The 21,757-nt window shown below is 43.7% G+C and overlaps 1 protein-coding gene across 1 annotated transcript in view; it reads left to right on the forward strand.

The window, feature by feature from the left end:
• The first annotated feature begins 11,893 nt into the window (after window positions 1-11,893).
• Window positions 11,894-21,757, forward strand: part of IGF2BP1 (insulin like growth factor 2 mRNA binding protein 1) — a 38,918-nt gene continuing 29,054 nt past the window's right edge. Inside the window, exons 1-2 of the mRNA XM_070560610.1 lie at window positions 11,894-12,168; window positions 13,356-13,416. Coding sequence (XP_070416711.1) covers window positions 11,994-12,168; window positions 13,356-13,416 — 236 coding nt within the window. The 5' untranslated portion in view covers window positions 11,894-11,993. The remainder of the gene's footprint in view (window positions 12,169-13,355; window positions 13,417-21,757) is intronic.

Consider the following 21,757-nt stretch of genomic DNA (forward strand, 5'->3'; position numbering starts at 1 on the left):
GCAAATATCCCCTTCCATATCAGACTTCCCCTACCCTCAGATTTATTTAACAACCATTGATGATTCTTGCTTGAACCCATCTTTACTATGACGATGGAAAATGATCATTTTCCAATTCACCACTCCCTCCACAGTATTGGGACTTTTAAAACCAGCATTCTTGAGGGATGACACATAATTAACTCACATGTTTAATTTAAATTGTACAATTTGATGTTTTGACATATATTTTCTTCCATGAAACTGTCACTACAATTAAGGTCATGAACATATCTATCATCCCCTAAATTTTCTTGAGTCCCTCTCTCCTACTATTCACTCCCCTCTCAAACACTGATCTGCTGTCTGTCACTGTAGATTAGTCTGTATTTTCTAGAATCTTATAGAAATGGACTCGTACAGTATGTACTGCTTTTTGTCTGTTTTTTTCATTCAGCATACTCATTTTGAGATTCAATTGTATTATAGCATGATCAATAACCCATTTTTTTATTGATGAGTAATATTCTTCCATCATATGGAATTTACAATTTGTTTCTCCATTCACCTGTTGATGGACATTTAGGTTGTTTCTAGTTTTTGGCTATTACAAATAAAGCTGCTATGAACAATTGTGAATAAGTCTTTGGATGGACATATGCTTTTATTTTTCTTGGGTAAAAACCTAGGATTGGGGTGTGCTTAACTTTTTAAGAAACTGTTTTCTAAAATGGTTGTAACATTTTACATTCCCACCAACTGTATGAAAGTTCCAGTTCCTCCAGTCTTACCAAAACTGGATATGGTTGTTCTTTTTAATTTTAGCCCTTCTAATAGGTATGTAGTGGGGTCTCACTGTGATTTTAATTTTAATTCCTCTAGTGACTAATGATACTGAATGTCTTTTCACGAGCTTATTTGCCATCCGTATATCTTCTTTGGTGACACATCTGTTCAAATCTTTTGCCCATTTTTTTGTGGGGAGAGTGTTGTTTGTTTTCTTGTTATTGAGTTTTGAGAGTTCTTTGTATATTTTGGATATAAGTCCTGTACTAGATATATGATTTACAAATATTTTCTCCTAGCCTGTGGCTTCTCTTTTCATTTTCTTAATAGTAACTTTTGAGGAGCAGAAGTTTGTAAAGTTTTGGTGAAGTCGGGTTTATCAATTCTGCTGTGTATGAATTTTGCATTTGGTGTCACTGATTTGCTTTTGGTGCAATTGTGACTTTGCCCTAACCCAAAGTCACAAAGATTTTCTTCTAGAAGTCATAGTTTTTAGTTTTACAGTTAGTTATATGACATAAATGATTATATTTAGGTATATGATTGAGTTAATTTTGTATATAGGCTGAAATATGGAAGGAAATTTCTTTCTTTGCACGTGAATATCCAATTGTTCCATTTGTTGATAAGATTGCATTTTCTCCGTTGAGTTGTCTTTACACCTTTGCATAAAACAAATTGTGATACATGTGTGGGTTGCATTGGGATTTTTAAACGCTCCACTGGTATAAAGACAAGAGCAAAGACTTGGGTCCATGTGCACTTGGTTTAGAATCCTGGTTCTGCTCCTTATCTGTGGCATAGTTGACCTATAAAGTAGAAACAATGATACTATCGTACCTCAGGGTGTTTACCACGATTTACAATGTTCTCTCCCTGTCTCTTCTTTTCTCTTCTGCTCTCCTCCTAGGCAAAGTGCTGGAACTAAGAAAGCTGGTCCTGAGTAATATTTCTCAAACCCTAGGCTCCCCAGATCCAGGGCTCTAAGAATGAAGGAAGATAGGTGTAATGGGTACAGTGGTATCTATGGGCTATTTTCAGCCAGTTAAGACATTTAACACAAATCAGACATTTGCTCCAGACAAGGCTGTGTGGGCAAATTCCAATTCCAAGTCCCTTTGCTTTTGGTGGAAGTAGCAGCACCTCTTGCCACTTGTGTAGAGAAGAAGTTCTGCTCAGCCACTCAGTATGAGAACAATTTTTTATGATTTGATCATTGGAATTTTTTGACAGGCAACATTTTTCAAAACATTGAGCTCATGGAGAAACAATAAAGAAGATCTTACATGGTGAAAATAATGGAAACTACTCAGACAAAGGAAGCAATATGGATCCTGCCCTGTGGTTTTCAACATGTTGAAAGACATGGTCCCAAGGCAAGAAACTCCCAGACCAATGAGGAAGAAATGGGCTTCACCCTTAGAGGATTTCCAGTGAATGCAAATGAAAACGAAAATGACTCAAGCATGGGAGTTGAAAGGAGCAATTTATCTGGAAGATCCAGGACAGACTGGGCAGGTGTGAATCTGAGTGCTTGCTTCCTGTTGTTTACCATGCTGATCCTAAGTTTTAGCACATACCCTCTCAGTTTATTATGAAAACATGCATAATTAATCAGACTTTTAGCTAAACTCAAGATACATCCGTGATTGATCAGGGTGCGTTGCAGTTAACCATCAACCCTGGTTTGCTAATAAAAGGAGAATTTCTGGCTACATCAAATCTTGGAAGAGCAGATAACCCAAAACTATTCCCTATTTGGCTTGTAAAGGTATTCTGGGATGATTCATTTGAATACCCGTTTGACTTTTTTTTTTTAAGTTTCTTATAAAAATATAATAGTCTAGAAATCTTGAAAAATATAGCAGAGTGGAGAGAGAGAGAAATAGGGAGAGAAGGGAAGAGATAGAAAGAAAGAGAGACAAGAACAGAGAGAAATACACTAATATTTTCAAATCCAAAGAGTTACTGTTAACAGTTTTTTTCCAGGCTTTTTATTACTTCAGTTAATTTTTATTATGAAATATTCAAACTCGCCAAAGAAAATATAAACTATACACATACAGTTTCAAGAATAAGAAAACAAACACTTGCTTAGCCACCACTCAGATTAAGAACTAGGACATCCATCCCCAGTATCTTTGAAGTCCCTGTGAGCCCCGCTACGATCATCCCTGGGCTACTTCCCAGAAGTAACCACATTCTGGAATTTTATCATTCTTTCTTTTCTTTAAAGTTTAACCTTTTCTGGACGCCTCCCTAAACAATGTATTGTTTAGTTTCAGATGTTTTTGAACTTATATAAATGGAACCATAATGTGTATATTCTTCAGTCTCTGTTTTTGTTTTTAAGTCAGCATTGTGTAAATTATAAACTTGAAATCAGCATTAGTGAAATTCACCCGTATTCATACGTGTTGCTGAAGCAGATTCATTGTCACTGCTCACTAGTATTCCATCGCATGACTGTACCTGGCTTAACTTATTCATCCTCTGGTCGATGGACGTTTCTAGGTTTTGTTATTATAAACAATGCTGCTGGGAATATTCTTGTACATGTCTATGGGTACGCATGTGCAAGAGTTTCTGTAATTTCCAGGCTTTTATGCACAAGTAGTATTTTTTTTTCAGATGGTTCCAAACACATGGATTATATGAGCACAATTACTTTTGTGATGTGCATTTTTTTAAAACTTCTTCCAAGTTTTCCTAAACCCTTTTTGAACGTAATTTTTAATGGTTACATAATATTTTACCATGTGGCTATGTTAAAAGTTACTTGAAGATTCCTCTATTTTTAAGCATTTATATTGCTAAGTTTTTTTTTCTTGACTGATAAATATCACATCTTTGCTCATTAAGATTTTTTTTTTTTTTAGATTTTGCAAAAGCTAAATTTCTTTTTGCCTTTTAATATCATGGTAAAATATACATAACAAAATTTATAATTTTAACCATTTTTAAGTGTAAAATTCAGTTGTATTAAGCACATTTTCACTGTTGTGCAGCCATCATACTATCCATCTCCAGAACTTTCTCATCCTCCCAAGTTGAAATTCTATACCCATTAAACACTAACTCCCCACCCCACCCCCTCCTCCCAGCGTCTGGTAACCACTATTCTACTTCCTGTCTCTATGAATTTGACTATTCTAGTACCTCATGTAAGTGGAATCACATATTTGCCCTTTTGAGTCTGGCTTATTTTACTTAGCATCACATTTTCTGGTTCATCTATGTTGTTGCAGGTATCAGAATTTTGTTCCTTTTTAAGGCTAAATAAAATGTTTTATGTACTGGACTTTTGGTAGAAAAGTTACTCAAAAGTGCAATTTTTAAGTCAAACAGTACGAATTTTTAAAGGTTTTCGTCGCCTTAACATTGTTTTCCCACAGCCATGTAGGATGCTTTACTTCGCTATATTCTTACTAGTAATGAGTATTAGAAATTAAAATGTGTTTTCATGACCTGCTTAATTTTTGCCTTAATCTAGCCTGCTGTAAAAATTGGTTTGTCTTTTCCTTGAGTGTTCACAGGTGATCTGGTAGCTAGGATATTCAATAAGCATCTGCTGTGGGTAGGTGGCTGGATCAGACATCCTGGGAATCGCTGAGCTGGAAGGCTGTCTTGGGGTGCCATTTTTGCTTTGGATGAAATACAAAATAGGAACTCTTTACATGATTAGTGGGCTGGCTGCTAGTTACATTCCAGAAGGAAGACCCTAAGAGAGCTCCTGGCAGGAGGCGCATGTGGACTGTCCCTAGAGATCGTCATCCTGGCTGTGTGGCATCACGGAGATCAGGATGGGAAAGGGATGTGCCAACTAACGCATGGTTGCCACTGACTGACTGAAGCCCTGAGTTGAGAAGAATTCTGAGGCTATTTGACAAGGAACAAGGGATAGAGGATGCTCATCAGTGGACATTGGGTGCAAGACTTGGGCGCAACAAGCCCAGAGATACCTCTTGGTTGCTATTGTTGATGTAGACCTATCAGCCTTTTGAACGACTACGTTTACTTGTATTTCATCTGATCATCGTGGAATGGAGTACTGTATTTACAAAAAAAGAAAGAAAGAAGAAAGAAGGAAGGAAAAAGAAAGAGAAAGAAAGAAAAAGAAAGAAAGAAAGGAAAAGAGAAAGAAAGAAAGAAAGAAAAAGAAAAAGAAAGAAAGAAAGGAGGGAGGGAGGGAGGAAGGGAGAGATGGAGGGAAGGAAGAAAGGAAGGGAGGGAGGGAGGAAAAAAAGAAAAAGTACTTACAGGCTGAACACAGCATTTTTAACCCTGTCTTCTTCCCAGACAGTATCAAAAGATACTTATTTAATACATATTTTTGGACACCTGTTGGCACTGTGTTGGACTCCCTGGATGATATATAGTCTTTGCCCTCAAGGATTTGATACATAAAATGTTAACAACATTAGTTATAAGCAACATAAGACACAGAAAAATGATACAAAGAAGTAATAGTGTCTAGTGACTGTTCAGACAATCATGCTGGGAGTACAGGGGTGGAGGAGCTCTGGGGTCTGAGTCACCCTGGGGTTCTCCTCAAAAATGTAACGAGTTTCTCGTTTTTGTGTACAAAATAATTCAAGCATCTCTGTATCCTTCCACTTCACCAGAAATAACAGTACGAATGATAACAAGTTAGTGATAGTGGGAGAGGAAGAAGAAAAAGGGAAGGAGTGAAGAAAAGACAGAAAGTTTGGGGTGGGTATATTGATTAAAAAGAGGGAAGAAATGGGTTGAGGGGCAGAGGCGCCAGAGAATAATAAAAGGGGGAAGAGAAGTAACAAAGAAAAAAGAAAAACAGAAGAGCGTTAAGGTAAAGGGGGAGGAGGAAAGGAATTGACAGTGTCGGGAGTAGGAAGAAAAATGGAGGAACAAAAGGAGGGGGGAGAGAGAGGGGAGGTGCGGGGGGAGGGGCAGGGAGGAAGAGGAAGATAGGGAAAGAGACCATAAACCTCATTTCAGAGCAATTTAGAAGGACCTCTAATATTTGTTTCCTACACATTTTAGAAACACATTTTAGAAATGCAAAGAAAATCAGGAAAATTTACTCAATAATTTATCATACAACTGCTGAGCAAATACTTTCAGGTTGTTTAAGAACGGAAGTTAAGTTGTGTTAATAATAATTCTTAAAAATTTGAGAATGTTTATGGGAGAGATGGTTAACCCATAAAAATCAGAAATCACTTTCTGAAGTGTATCTCAGTTTAGTCAACTAGTTTTTAAAAAATAACATATTATTAGGTGGGGGTCTCTTTTCTTTGTAAAACTGGTTTGTTTAACACAGACAGATTGAAGCGTTTTTTTGTGAGTATTTTAGTGATGAAATGTTGGTGAAATTGGGTATGTATTAATTTTTTAAACTTAAATATGAAAAACCGTAGTAGCATTCCCTCTTAAGCTCTGAAATATTTGTCAGCTACTCCCCCCCCCCCAAATCCTAACTGAAACAGAAGTAAAATCAATTAATCTTATCATCAGGAGTAAAATTTTAAACAAGCAAACAAAAATAATTTGCTTTCCAGATAGAAAAATTCTTTTAGTCTTAAAAGGCATAAATGTTACATAGCTAAAATTGAATTAACTGCATGGAGTTTGATGTTGTAATTGATTCTTTTTGAATTAAAATCACTTAAATATTTAGAAGATACATATATTTCAAGTATAAAATTATCTCATTACTATTTCCACCTTAAATAATATTTAGTTATGGATTCCCTTTTTTGTTGCTTTTTACAATTTGTTTTATTTTGAAAAATAACATTTATTTCCTTGTCTTTCCTTGAATTGTACAATTTCCCCCAAAATTAACCAGTGATCTATTTTGCCTTTTGTGCAAAATAGGGACTAAACAAAGTGGTTCATTATCTTTTAACCAAGGGAGTTTGGAGTGGGAAAAAAGCAGAAGGCAGTACTAGCGTAGTGGGAGGAATGTTATTGACCATTTCTTTTACATGTGTCAATAGGGGCTAGTGTGCTGTAGTGTAATTTACTAACACATTGGGTTTGGAAACACCCATTTTTTAAAAAGTTAATAAAATAAATGATTCCCTTCCTTATCTAAAAGTTTCTGCATTGTAAACCTGAGCCAAAACAAAAAGGTGGGGAGTTTTGTCACACACATTGTGTGACCCCTAGAAAAACAAATGATTGTTCTTAAAGTTCTTTTTTTCTCCTTGAGTCTCTTCTATCTCTGAAATAAACACATTTCTTTTTAAGGTTTTAAACATTGAACCCTTTTAAATAAGAATTTGAAGGAGGACAATTTCCTTCTCTGCTTACAATTCTTTTACTTTTTATATAATTAATTATCCTTATTTATTTGACAGGAGAAAATGCTGCATGTACTTTTAAATTGGGACTAATTTACACTTTTTCAAGGTTTACATGCATTTAGGAAAGCCACACTAGACTTCAAGTTGCAAGAAGAAACAAAATATCCCCAGGCAATAAGAATGAAAAAACAAGCAAACAACAGCAACAAAACAAATAAAAACCGAGCAAACAAAAACAAATTCCTCCAAAAACTTTGAAGTCAAAGTAGCCATATGTCAGGGAGTATGGATTTTTCTTTTTCTCTGTTTTATAGAAACCATAATTTTATTTCAAAATTGATTATGATTCATTAGAAAATAAAAAATGGAAAAATTCTATTTTAATGCATTTCTCTCCTGCTTTCCAATTTTTTTTGTCTTCTCTTTTGTAAAACATGCTAAACTTTTAAAATAGAAAGCCATTGATAAATGTTAGATTTAAAATGCAATATATATTCTGGGGATTTATCCAAAGGAGCTAATCAAAAGAGGAAAAAAGTTACATGCCCCCAAAATGTCTATTCAGCACTACTTACAAAAGTAAAAAAATTTGATGTAGCCTATATATCTAAAAATAATGATTAATAAATAATTAACTTACATCTACTGGACTAAATGTTACATGTCTGCTAAAAATGATAGTTATGAAAACTTTGAGGCAGCATGGGAAAATGCTTATGGTATAACAGAAGTGAAAAACTAAGATAAAATACGATGACAAAATATAAAATTATTCTAAATGGATAAATACTGGAAGAAATATTCAAAAATAAAATTAATTTTGTATGACAATAGTGGAATTGTTGATTTTTTAACTTTATATTTCCAATTTTTACAAATGTTTTATTCTCTTAATTTTTTTTCTCTCTGTATGTAATTGTAGGTTCACACTGAAGGAAAATGGATCAAAATCCCATCTTTAAACTGGAATCAAGTTTCAGTGTTCCTGAATTCAGAGAACTGAATCCTGTAACTAGACCAAATATTTCTCCAGGAAAAATGAAGGAGGAGGAAGACGAGACCAAGAAGTATAACATCAACAATAATACATTATTATTATTAAAGAAAACAACAATTTATCCTGCATATATATTTTTAACTCTAACAAACTAAATTTAATTCTGCATTGAAGGTTAATCTTTCCCCAAAAAGCTGTGTGGAAAAAAAACCTGGAAACAAATATAATGTTTATTAGTTGTCTTTAATATTTAAAAAACAAAGAAAAGAGTGATGATAAATCATGGCATCCCAACTCGGCCCATGCCTGTCCCTCACCTAGGAATGTGAGTCTTGACAAGAAATAACCCTTCTCTCAGGTTAATTTTAGTGCTGAGCTCACTCAGAGGGGAGAGATGAAGCACCAATCAACATCATTCAGTGCCCCCAACCCCAGCCTAAAATAGCCAGGTCACTGAGGCAAGACTGATTTGGGGGCTAAAAAGGTCTGCCTCTCACCCCAGCTGTCTCCAATCTCTTGTGTTCTTGCAGCCTCTGACTATACACAGAAGCCCTTGGTAGTGTGTGTGTGTTGGGGGGGGGGGGGGATTAGAATTCAGTGAAACAGCTGATTTTTAAAAAGAACAAATCAGTTACAATTTAGCAATAGTTGGTAAAACTTTAATTTAATAAATTCATATTTTTTCCTTTACTGTCATTTAAAAGCATTTAAACTAATTCCAGTTAACATCTAGACTTCTATTTTTTAAATGGAAAAAATCAACCTAAAAGTGAACTGAATTCAATTATTTTAAATTTTTTTGTTTCTCTTTGAATCTAGGATAAGAGGTGGGCTGCATTTCACAGGCATTGAGAGGTCTGGGTTGAGATTTTTGTGGGGTGTAACTTGCTTTTGTTTTAGGAATAAAGAGAGAGAGTAGTGGCTATGTCCCCCAGGGAGAAAACTTGAGAGGTGCTTCTATTAATTTCTAAAGATTTAAATCAAATGAAGGAAACAGCACTTAAAGTTTCTGGGAACTGAAATGTCCGCCCTAGTACCTTCTTCTTTGTCCCCCAATCTAACAGAAAAGATTTAAGGAGATTGGGGCTCCTCTTTAGGAAAAGGCCAAGGAACACAGCAGCCTTTCTGAGACCATCTTTTAGCCCTTTCAAAAGTCCACACACATCACCGAGAAAAGTCCGCGGGAAACAGACCCACACATTCTGGCCAAGATAATTTTTTTTTCTGGACTCGTAATTTTCCTATGAATTTTCTTTGCTCTGCAGTTTGTATTAGCTTGTTTTTCATTAAAAAAATGTTTATTGAATGCCTATTATGTGGTGGGCACCGTTTCCAGCTCGTTGGTTTGTTTTAAAATTGTTTATGGTGAAGAACTGACTAAATATTGAGTGAGAAACAGGGGGGAGGGTGGGAGGAGGTACCGAGGGTGGGATACAGATGTCAGCCACCCCAAAATTCTTTTTCTACTCAGCAACTAATGGCTTACACTATTTTAATTTCTGTCGCCCTATGGAAAGAAAAAAAAATCACAAAAACAAAAATCCGACAAACACGTGGCTGTCCAGAACAAAACGCGGATTTGGAGGGTGGGTTTTGAAGGTGGTGGAGACGGAGAAACCGAGCTGGAAGGCTTCCCCCGCCCCCACGCCCAAGCCCCATTTCTTTTCAGCGCGCGGGGACAAGCGGGAGGGGGACAAAGGTGCAGCGTTCTGTCTTTTAACTCCCGACTTTGTGAACGGCATGAAATCGTCTGGCAGAAGAGCGGTGCGCCCAAGTCGGACTCAGCTCACTGACTCTGCACACAAAATCACAAGGAAAAAACCCAAGGCTTTCATATCGGTGCAGCCAACACGTGTTGCGGAGTCGGCCCGGGCTGCAGGCGACTGAGACAATGGGGTCGGGGGCCGGGAAAGGGAGAGTGACCCCCTTCCTCACCTGCCCTCGCAGCACGCGTGCCCCCGACAGGATTTCTCCCTCCTGCAGAACCCGGAGCAAACCCCGAGCTTCCGCCCAGTTCACGGAGACTCTGGCTTTACTGGAGGTCCACCTCCCTCTTTCCCCGGTTCCCTGGCCAAGGGGGCTCCGGGGTCCCCGGGCCGCGCTCTCCGCCACCCCCTGGTGCCGTCCCAGCCCCCGCCGCTGGAAACTCGTTGGCCGCGCTCGCCCCTCGGGCCGGGATCCCGGTTGCGCGTGGACCGCGCGTCCAGCTCTCCGCCGTGTATCCGGGACGCCGAAACGCGCCGCCAACTGCCCCCTCCCCCACCGCCGAGACGGGGCGCGACCGCCCACGTGTCGCCCCTTGCCCAGTCGGGTCCGTCCCTCGGGCTCCCGGGGCCGGAGGATCCGGAACGAGTTGGTCAAAGGCGAGGGAAGGGACCAGGGCGGATCCGCTTCCCCCTCCCCAGGCACGGGCAGGGGAGGGGCCGCCGCCCCCTCCTCCGAGCTCCCGCCCCTCGCTCAGCCGAGCGCCGAGCGGAAATTACCCCCTCCCTCCGCGGGCCTGACCTGGGGACGTGGGCGGGGCTTCGCGCTCGGCCCCCTGCCCGCGGCCCCTCTCCCGCCTTCCCGCCCGGATCCGAAGCCTGCACCCCAAACAAAGTTCCGGGACCCGAACCCCGCGCTGGGAAAGCGGCTGTCGCCGCGCGGGGTGGAGCGGGCGCAGGGGACTCCACCTGTCTGTCCCCGCGCCAGGGAGGGAGAAGGGACCGTTCGCCTCACCCGGTCACTCCCTCCCTGAGACCTCCCCCTTCGGTCCGCCCGGGTCTGCTCACGCTACCACTCCTCTTCCTCCCCTCCAGCATCCCCCCCCCCTGGGGTCATCTTGGGCCGGAGCCGCGCGTTCCCCCAGGACCCCGAGACCTTGTTGTTCAACAGCCGAACCCCGGGTGGGAGCCACCCTTTCTCCCGTGGGAATCCCGAAACATGATTTCCTGTGGATTCCTCGCTCCCAGCCGCGACCCCCCGTGTTCCCAGCTTCCCGGTCCCGCGCTCGCAGGGCCCCTCGGTCTTGGATTCCCGGAGGCGAGGGAGTCTCCTAGGGCTGGGGCCGGGAAGGCCCAGACCCCCTACTTGAAAATGTAGGGGAAGAGCGCCTTTCTTTTTAAATCACCGGCTCGCGCGACCCCCTCCTGAAGACCCTAGAGTCCTCGGCTTCTCTTTGTCTCTCTCGGCCGTCCCCCGCCTGTCAGTCGCTAGCAGTTAACCGAGGTAGGGTGGGCAAACTCCCCCATCCCCCGAACACACGAATAAAAAATCACCGTACATTTTACCCATAAAGAGGTGGGAGATTCTGGGCGCGACCACCCTCCCCCAGCTAGGGCCGGGGTAGGGGGATGGGTGGGGGCGGGGCGCCTCCCTTGGGGCCAGATTCTTGCAAAAGGGGAGGGGGCGAGTAGAGCTTCGGGAGCGCAGACTCCCCCACCCCGCCCAGTTTACCCGGGGGCGAGTTGAGCGCCCCCCCCAAGGCGGGAGATTGGTGGGCTGGGCCGGGCTGGAGGGTCGATGGGCCCGGAGGCGTCGGGGGTCTTCCCCTGCAGGGTGGGTGGGGGCTTTCACCACGTGGCTTCGCCTTTCTTTTTTTTTTCCGCTCCATTTTTTTTCAAGTCGATTTTATTTAGAGGCGGCGCCAGGGCGGCCGCGGAGAAACGTGACACACCAGCCCGCTCGGAGGGGTTTCGGACCGAAGGGAAGGAGCAGCGCCGCGTCGTCCGCCTCCCAGCGCGCCGCGGGCACTTCTCCCGGGCCTCCCCGAACTCTGCCGCGACCTCTGCGCGCCCTCGGGCCGCCCTCCCCGCCGGGCTCCGGACAACTTCAGGGGTGGGGTGCAAAGAAAGTTTGCGGCTGCCGCCTCCGGCCTCCCGCCTCTCGGCCTAGGAGGCTCGCCGCCCGCGCCCGCTCGCTCGGCCTCGCCAGGGACCGCGTCCCGCCCCGAGCCCGCCACCATGAACAAGCTTTACATCGGCAACCTCAACGAGAGCGTGACCCCCGCGGACTTGGAGAAAGTGTTTGCGGAGCACAAGATCTCCTACAGCGGCCAGTTCTTGGTCAAATCCGGCTATGCCTTCGTGGACTGCCCCGACGAGCACTGGGCCATGAAGGCCATCGAAACTTTCTCGGGTAAGAGCGCACTCACGGCCCCGAGAAAACCACAACGAAATCCCTGAACAACGGAGACCTGCGCCGCCTCTGTCCTCGCCCGCCAACTCCTCTCTCCCCGCGGCCTGCGGGCTCGGCCTCGGTACCCACCCTGCACCCAGCTCCTTCGACGCCCCCTCCGGCCCCCACTCCCCTCGCGCGCGCAAATATTCGGCATCTCCTCACCCCTTCCTCCCAACCCGAGACCAGAAGCTGGAGCCTTTAGTAAGGTGATCCCCTGACCCCCCACCGACGGGGCGGGAGCCCCCGTGGGCAGTAGTGGGGGGTCGCCACCAAGGCGACCCGGTCAGGGCGTTACTTCCACGTGAGCCCCTCCCTAGCGGCGGCTGGAGGCCCCCGCCCCCAGCGCGAACACCCCCAGCTCCCCTGCCTCCTCCTTAGGCCTTTCCAGGCGGGGCAGGGGTCCCCGCTCCGTTTCCGATCTCCTGGGTTTCCTTAGGGACCGTAGCCTTCGGACAGGACCCGAGAGGAAGGGGGTCCCGCCTCCCGCCCAGGGCCTGGGGCTCGAGCCATTCTGATTTGAAAGTGGGGCGTGAGCGGGGTGGCGCGGCGGCGGCGGCGCCGGGTCGCCATGCTGCTTCCCTAGCCGCCGAGGCTGGGCCGAGAGGCGCGCGCCGCCGCCACCGCGGCCGCCGGGACCCTCCCAGCGGGGCCCCGCTCCGCTCCCCCAGGGCCTCTCCTCCCGACCAGTCCCGACAGGTGACCGCCCAGCCGCCCGAAGCCCTTCTCCCTGGCTCGACCGAAAAATAAAGTTTCATCCCGCACCCCCCTCCCCCCCGCCCTGCAACACACTTCGGGAGAAACGGAGAGCCTTTCTCTCTCGGCCCCTTCTCCCCACATCTGGGAGCCGGAGAGGCGGCCGCGCACTTCTCCCAGATCAGGCTCCCAGAACGACCCGCTGCTCAACCGGCCTCGATGAGATAATAGAACGAAACAAAAATAACGAAAACACAATGAATTTATAGATTCCACCATTCCCAGAGCGACCTTTTCTCATCCGGCTGCGGAACTCACTGCCTGATTCCTAGGAAGATCTCGGATCCGAGTAACTCCTGAATTACCCCAATGGCTTTCTCTGTCCTTTTCCCGCCCCCCCACCCCATTCAAGTTCTCATATTGTCTCCCTCTCTCCTTGTTTTAATCTTCAGGGAAAGTGGAACTGCAAGGAAAACGCTTAGAGATTGAACACTCGGTCCCCAAAAAACAAAGGTAGGAAAGAGCCTTTCTCCGGGCGGGGATGGGAGCGGGGTCAGTCTGGGGCTCTGAGAAGCTGTGTTCTGGGGTCCAAAGTGTCTCCAGTGGAAGAAACCCATTACTGGCCTTCCCACCCCCAACTCCGGATGTTGGGGGCAGGGAGGGAAGACTGGCTAAGATCTTGTAATGAGTGGTTTACAGCTTGTAAAAAAAAATAAATAAATAAGCCGGGGCTGGGGTGGGCTCAGAGATGTTACTTGGAGAAGTGAAAGGGAAAAAATAGGGGAGAAACCTTGTGGAGTTTGTTCAAGGGGTGTGGGGCCATTTTTGTGGGGAAGCTAAAAAGATTTCAAGAGTTCAGACTCATGGACATTTCTGCAACTTCCTAGCAGGCCTCGTTTTCTCTGTTTTTTCCCCCACCCTTCACTCACCATAATTCTTCAGTGGATTGGTGGGGGTCTCCTTCCACTCCCTAGGGGACGTGGAATGAGTTCCGTTTCCCAAAAGAATTATCTTATACTTGCGCTTCATTTATATTTCTGCAACAGGCATGGACATTATTTTGTTCACAGAGCCCTACTCCTGGTCCCTCACATGCACGTCCTCCCCTCCCAACTGGATTTTGCAAAGAATATGCTTTGGCCGTACTATCCTTTGCGAGCCCCCCCCACCCCCACTCCTTCAGTCCATTGTTACAAGGGGACCATCTGGGGTGAGAGCTTTGTGTTCAGGCTGTGAGCTAGGGCTCTTTGGAGGGTCTAGAACTCCCTGGATGAATGGTGTGCGTGTGTATATGTGTGAGAGAGAGTGAGTGTTCCAATACCTTTCTAGCCTCACTTCAGCAAAGTGGGGTACCTCTATCATGTTATCCCCAAATCCGATTCACGGTGGATTTCAAATCTTTCATTGAACTCTGGCTGGGAAGTATAAGGGCAGAGTCTTTCTGCTTTCTCAAATCTGACTTTAAACATGTTGACAGTGCAGAGTTTTCTCTCTGTTGCAAACCCCAGTGAATCTTTGATCCTCTCGCTCCCTCCTCTCATTTCAACTGGAAACTTGCTGCATTTCAGAATAGTCTCCGGTCTTCAAGGTGGGAAGGTGGAGATGGGTGGCTGTGCTTTTTTGGAGGCTGCTAAGAAGATCTAGAAAGTTTAATGTGAGATAATCTGTTCAGTGGTTTAGCTTGAGAGATTTAAGTAACTTGGAACTATTGTATCTATAGATGATCAATATGGCTTGTAACTATGTTTACAGAGCTTGTGACTTAAGCTCAAGTGCTTGAAATACTCTGTTATTGGAAAGGCAATTAGAGTTAGGAGGAAAGAGGCAATAAAATCGGAAGGAAGAAAAAAACGTCTTATTTATTATTTTGAAACATTTCCTGGAGATGGGAATAAGAGAAAAACATACACTGACACTAGTAGAGTTATTGAGAAGATTGTGGGTGTTTGAACTGAAATATCCACAAAATATTCACATTTTGAAATATTAAAAAAGCTGAGTTTTTGAAACATGTTGATGAGAAATATCCAGAACAACTGGGATTCTGAAATATGTGGAAATTTTTCTTTTGCTCTTTAGGATGGTTTAAATTTTAAAGGGAATGCAGTGAAAAGAAGGAGAAATAGCAAAATGTGATGAAATGGAACCTCAAACATTTATATTTTAATTTTTATGGTGCTCTGTATTTATGGATCTTTTTCCCTAAGCCATCTGCTTGATTTCAAGCCATTTTTAGGTTCCCTGTTCCCTCCAAAATGTCTTACTGAGGGCTCTTTTGAGTTGGGAGGGGGGTGGGTTTTGTGAGAAGAGTGGGTACAAAATCTTCCTTTCCACACCCATATTATCCTAAATTCGATCTTTTGTGTGTTCTCCCCCTTCCTGAAATAATTTTTGAGCACAAACATTGAGTCAGTTGTGTTTTATTTTTTGGGGGTAGTGGTGAGAAGGCACTTCATTTTTCTAGAATGAATCAATTTTTTAAATTTTGGGATTTAAAAAAAGAAAGTTTGTTTTCATGAAGTCAGTTTGCTCTATCATTTTGTGTTCTTTGAGGAAGCATGTTGTGGTATGTGTTTTTAGTCTGTCTGAAAAGTATTCATTTGGTGTGTATACTGGCTTTTTCAATCTCATGTATAGAACAGGAACTAGTTAATTAACTATGACTAATATCTCGAGCAAAGTGAACAACTGTACATATATATTTTGTGTATATATGCTCTTGTGTTTTCACTGTTTAAAATAGAGAACTCTTCTTGATGCACTCAGTTCCAAATGAATAATGACTGTAAACATTTCTGAGAGATTCATAAAAACCTAAATGTTCCTGGTTTTTTTTTTTGCTTTTTGTTGTTTTAAAGGGTGGAATCAAACAAAATACTACAGGAGTTACCCTGAGCACCCCTGATTTTGAAGTATTAATATGTTTTGTTCTAACTTTGTATCTGTTTGATAAATGTAATTTGTACCCTTTTAAGAACCCAAGAAACTGAACACCATACATCTAAACTGAAATGGTAATTTGAGTTTTTAAAATGGGTGACATTAAATTTCCCTGAGGTCTTCCTAAACTCCCTCTTAGTCAGTGTTGGAATTTTGATCAACAATTTTGTCTTTTTGTTGAGAATTGGCATATAGTAACTGTCAAATATTAGGACAAAGGAGAAAAACCAAAAGTATTTTTAAGACAGTTGTGGAAAGGGTTTGCATGTGTATTTTATTTTGAGAGACTTAAGAGTAGTTAAGATAAAGGGCTACCCTCTTAGTGAGACTTGTTTATTTGGGGAAATGACTTGCTTTTAAGGGAATTAAACTTTTGTTTCATTTGCCAGTATGTGTGCCTTTTTCTAGAGGAATGTGACCTAAAGATAGCATACCTACTGTCAACTGGTGTCATCAAAATAAAAGGTGTTGCTGTTAAGAAAAAAATGGAAGAGATGTGTACAGATTTTTCTCAGTGCAACGAGTTCACATTAAAGACTCTGATTTCCTTAGGCAGGTTAATGGTGGTTCTTTTCTCTAAGCTGACTTAAAATGAGGTGGGCCAGCCCTTTCCCTTAAATTTCCAACTATTAAAAAAAAAAAACTGGTCTCAGCCATATGTGTGAGAACTCAGAAGAGAAAGTGTTCCAACTTCATTCTGATTTTACAGCTTAATTTTCTAAAGTTAGCAGCTTTAAAAATCTCTGTGAAGGGATGTCTTGTAAATGGCAAAAGTATTATTTTTAATTTTAAGTGATATGCAGAGGCTCTGAAGAAATAATTGGATCACTGAATGTTTTCAAAACAAGCAAGAAAATTTTGCCCTGGGAAATGAATTTGCCTTTAATGAAAATTGTTCTGAGGGGCTGAAAATGAATTATAAGGGGGGTTAAGAAACAAGGGAATGTCTTTTTAAAAAAAAAAACAAAGGAGTAAAAAGTGCTCGAGTGGGAGGATTTTCAGGCACTTTTGTTTTAGTGGTTGTAGTTAAAAGATACATCTGATCCCCATATTCAACAAATAAGTTTAAACTAGAAACAGTTTACGACACTTTTAGTAAAAAGGTTTTCTTACTAATATTAGGTTAGCTCTTTGGGTGTTAAATAAGTTTAAAAAATGGTTGATTCTTAAATTTTTCTGCACTGTTTGGAGGAAAGGTGGAAACCAATTCACTCTCCCCATTTTAATTTCCGCCTAGAAAGTAAACTTGACAAATTTAAATTTTCTTCACTGCTAGAGAAATCCTGAACTTGTTCCCATTTAGTGCTCAGTGTTTCAAGATGACTTCCCTAAGGACGCTGGTATTTGAACATGCTTTGGAAGAGTTGTAGGTTTCCAGAACCCTGTATTTTCTGACCCAAAGTGGAAAGATGAAATTTTACTCCATGAATTTCCTAGATGGAGAACTTTGGAGTAAAGAAGGGGAAGAATTATAATTCCCATCACAAATTTATTCAAAAATAGAGTTAGCTGTTCCAAATGTAAAGCTTTAATGGTGCAGTGTTTGGTGGAAAAAGAGCAAAACATTCTTTCTTATAATTATGTTTTAGAGATGAAATACATGACATTAACCATTGGAAGAATCTTGATTCAAAGGTTCTGGGCTTCTAATCTTTTTAAATTACCTTAATATATGCCATTTGAATCTGTTTTATGTGTTTGGGTACTTTAAGGCTTGTTTTCTGAGTTTGTTTATTCTACACTTTAATGTGTAACAGCCACTTGACAAAGATACCATTCAGATAGGCTAGTGGATATACGATTTTAAAACATTTTTTAAAAATTTAGATCTGGTTTAGTTAGTGGAAAGAGGAAACGGAGACCAGCAAGTGCTATTTGTTGAAGTTTGGGGATTTTTGTGTTGAAGAGATACATACTGGTTGTACCTGTGTTGATTTGGGGGGGGGGGGAGATTGGTGGTGACAGTGTCATTAGAATAAATGTATGAACCGAAGGCGTTTGAAGAACAGACATTTTGCGAGCTGTTAGATTTTAAATTCAGTCTTGTTTGCTCCCCATCCTCTTAAAAGATTCTTAAAATGTGGCTAATGCCTTCCAGAAAGTGCAGCTTAGATTTTGGGATGGGAGTGTTAGGGAGAGAAAAGGGGAGGAAAAAAACAGCAGGGGAGACTGGAGAAATCAGACGAGTTCGTCCTGGGTTGGAAATTCCAGACGGGGGAAAAAAAAGAGAGAGAGAGATGGGGGTTGGGGTGGGTTTCCCGCTTCCCTTTTAAAGAGGAGCGGCTGGAGGCGCCCGGCGACCCGCGGCAGAGGGGGTCGCAGACACCGGGCTTAGAAGATGGGTGGTAGATTCGGGGACGGCAAGGCTATTTTTGCTTTCGGCGTTGCCTGCCTTCCCTTCCTCTTTTCAAAAAGCAGAGAAAGTCGCGGCGCGCTGGAGGCGCTTCCTGGAGAGCCCGCGCCCGCGGCCCTGGCCTGGCCCTTCCCAGCCCGCCCGCCGAGCCGCCCGGCCTCGCAGTCTCTGCCCGCGCAGCGCCGGGCCCCCGCCTCCCCCCGCCGAGCAAGCCCCTGCCAGGAACATCCGCAGGCCTGGGTCTCCCAGGAGCTTCCTTCCCCAGGGTCCCCGAGACCTCGGGCTGCGGGGCGCCAGCCCACAGCCTCCGCCTTAGTCCTTGGAGCCCCCAGATCCCAAAGCTCGCCCACGTGGAGAGTTTCCCCCGGCTGTGGGGCGCAGACCTTTACAGCGCCTGGGCTGTCTGAAGACCCTTCCGTCCTGAGGCAAAAGCAGAAGGCCCCTGGGTGAATGTGAAGTGAAGAGGCAGGGGAGAGGGGAAGAGAGTGGGTGAGGGGAAAAGAAGAGGATGAGAGAGGTGGAGAGAAAATGGAGGTGCACGTAGCTGTGGCCCTTTCCCAGTGTCCGAGGTCCCTTGGCCATCGGGCATAGAACCTGGAAGAGTTAACAGTGTCAAGTAGTCTGTAATCTTTAGAAAACGGACTATCTGTCTCCACGTCCCAAAGGCTGACTGGAACAATAACGAAGGGAGTAATAGTAACCAGGGGCTCTATGATGGATTTTATTCATGTTGTAAAAGAGAGACGACAGGTCCTCTAGTTGGCCACTGGCTAGGCTTTGAAGACCTTTCTCGGGGTCTCAGCCAGTGTCTGACTCCAGCTTAATAGAAAGTTTACCCCCCAGTTCCACCTGTGCTGAACACATTTCCTCTCCTTGCCTGCACCTTTTTACATGCCTGTCGAAACAAAACAAGAAAAGGTCTCCTCAAAAAACACGCACTCAAGAAAGTGCATGTTCATTTGGTTCTTGATAAAAGTTTGATTTGGCTAGAAGATGAGCCTGCAGGAGAGCACCTGTGATAACACAAGCATGGCAAGGAAGCGCTGCCAGCAGAGAGATGTCCAGTCCCCCGAGTCCACTGACCGCATTCTAGTAGGAGAACTGGGGCATACCCTCAGACTTTGTTCAAAGGCGGCCGTGTAGTTTTTGTGCGTGGAAGGGGTCGTCCTGGTTTTGAAAAAGCAGAGCCAGCTTTGGAAGGCCTGCTTCTTAACCTACCTTTGCAGCGCAGTAGGTTTGCAATAAATAGCCAGGGATGAACGAACAAAAGGCTTGAACAAGCTTTCCCCCTAAACACCAACTGCTGAAACAAAATGTGTGTTGATTATGGGTTCATCACAGGAGAAAAGGAGGTCTGGACCTCATCATTTTAATAGAGTTGGAGAAAACCTGATTGGCAAACACTGAAATGTAACTCTATACAGAACAAACACCACCAGACATTGCTGTCCTATTGCAGAAGTCCAGGCTTCCAGGATTTGAAGTTCTGGTTGTGTGGCATGGCTCACCATCAGTAAACCGCTTTTGAATGGAATACACAGCAACCAGCTGGATGAGTACAAGAATTTATGACCGGGTTGTCCAGATAACTTTGAAGACCCCTCAGGACAAGTCTGATTATTAGACAAGGGCCATTTGGGTGGCTAAAAGCATATAAGGGGCCTGTCAGGACGGGTGGGAATTTTGCTCAGAGTTTAGGGGGAGGGTTGTGGAGAAAAAAAATCTCTCTTAGAGAGGAGGCAGAGAAATGGAGGAGCTCTCATTTTTTCTTTCCCTTGCCGCCATGTCTGTTTCATATATTCTGGTCAATCCTTTCACCATTTCCTTAGGAAAAGGGGGTTAAGGAAAACTTCAGTTTTTCTTCATTTTGGGTTTCAGTTAAAAAATTAGTCGTTCCTCCAGATGTTTTGGCCACTTGAAATGGAAAATGTTAAGTCTGAGTGAAATTTGATTGGATAGTTTAGTTTTGTTGATTGGATGTACTTATCTTTAAGAGGAGAAATCAGAGAATTCAGAAATTAAAAAAATAGTTTTGTTTAAAGGTTGTTTGTGGGGTCGGAGTTCTCTGGTGACGAGAGCAGGGCGGACAGGAATCATTCAGAATTCTTGGGGTTCAAGGAGAGAGGGAGCTGTTGGGCCAGTCTCCTGACCTGCCCTAGGTCCCTCACTCAGTCCTCCACGGGAGTGCGGCGGGAAGGTCTCCCCAGGAGAGTCCAGTGTCTCAAAGCAAGAGCTTTGGAGTGGGCATTGATTGCGAAACTGGGAAAGTTATGGTAAACTCCTGAAGCCTCCATTACTGTAACTGTAAACTGGTGCTATCACACATTAGCGATGACGATGATGATGATGATGATGATGATATTGTTTTAGATATGGAACTCTGCCTCCTGTCTGGTCTCCGTGTGTGGCAGCTTGGGGCATATATCTAAGGCAGTAGGTTAGGATGTTTACACACGCATAGGGAATTTGGCATGTATTTGGTACAGAGCAGTGATGGGCAGGCATAGTGAAAGGCATATGTGTAGTAGAGTGCTTGATAACCTGTATGCTGAAAGGAAAAGTCACGTTTTGGGAGAGGGAGATGGAGCCCACCAGGGCAAAGCCCCAGAGCTGTAGATTATGGACCTCATCACTATGTCCCTTACCCATCTTCAGACAGAAGGCTTGAAGAGACGGGGCAAGGATAGTGGAGAATGCTACTGATGGTGCCTTATGGGAATGGGCCATATATTCTATTGTTGGTGATACTCTGAAGCCAGGCCAGGTTCCTAGCCGAAATATTACACATTGGGGCTATTGTCACAGGTGCATGTAGGGTAGGGATATTGGTGAGGGGAATCATCTTGATTCTGCAGATGAGGTAGCTAATGTAAGAATTCAGGATGAAGGGGACTGTGTGAGTCCTTTGGAGGGTCTGAGGAAGGAAGAAATGAGAGCATCTTCCTGTACCTGGTGGGAGATGGGCATGTTGGTCCTAGTATTCTGTGCTTGGTAAGCTAACAAAGTAGGCATTCAGGAGTTGGGGATCCCTAGATGCCCAGGAAGTGACTACTTACATTGTTCTTCCTGTGCCCTTGTAGGGGACAAAGCCACAGTGGCCTCAGATTGTTTCCCTGGCCCCTTGATCTGGAAACAGTCCCCAGAGATGTGTTCAGAACCCATCTTCATGTTGACTTCCTCTCTTGAGCCCACCCAGCATGAGTGGGTGCACACACACATAACACAGATCACAGCCCCTTTCGCAGGCTCAGTCCAGTCAATGACGATTGAACCTTCTTCTATGGATCGAGGAGGGGAAGGGCTTCCAATCCGGATGTGGTTTTTGGCCATTTAACAGGCTTGTGACTTTAATCAGTTACTATAAAGGGTTTTACAATTAGTTTATGCAGAATGATGTGTATTGCCTCTTTTCTGGAGTGGCATTTGGGATTGCTTGGGGCGTGTCAACTTTCATGAGGTGCTCCAGGGAGGAGAGAATCAGGGGAGACAGGAACTAAAGTGGGGGCAGTTGGCTGGAGTAGACTTGTTGAGGATGTCTATTCAGAGTTAGAAATATTTATT

The sequence above is a fragment of the Equus przewalskii genome, chromosome 10 (assembly GCF_037783145.1).
Source record: "Equus przewalskii isolate Varuska chromosome 10, EquPr2, whole genome shotgun sequence".
Lineage (NCBI taxonomy): Eukaryota > Metazoa > Chordata > Mammalia > Perissodactyla > Equidae > Equus > Equus przewalskii.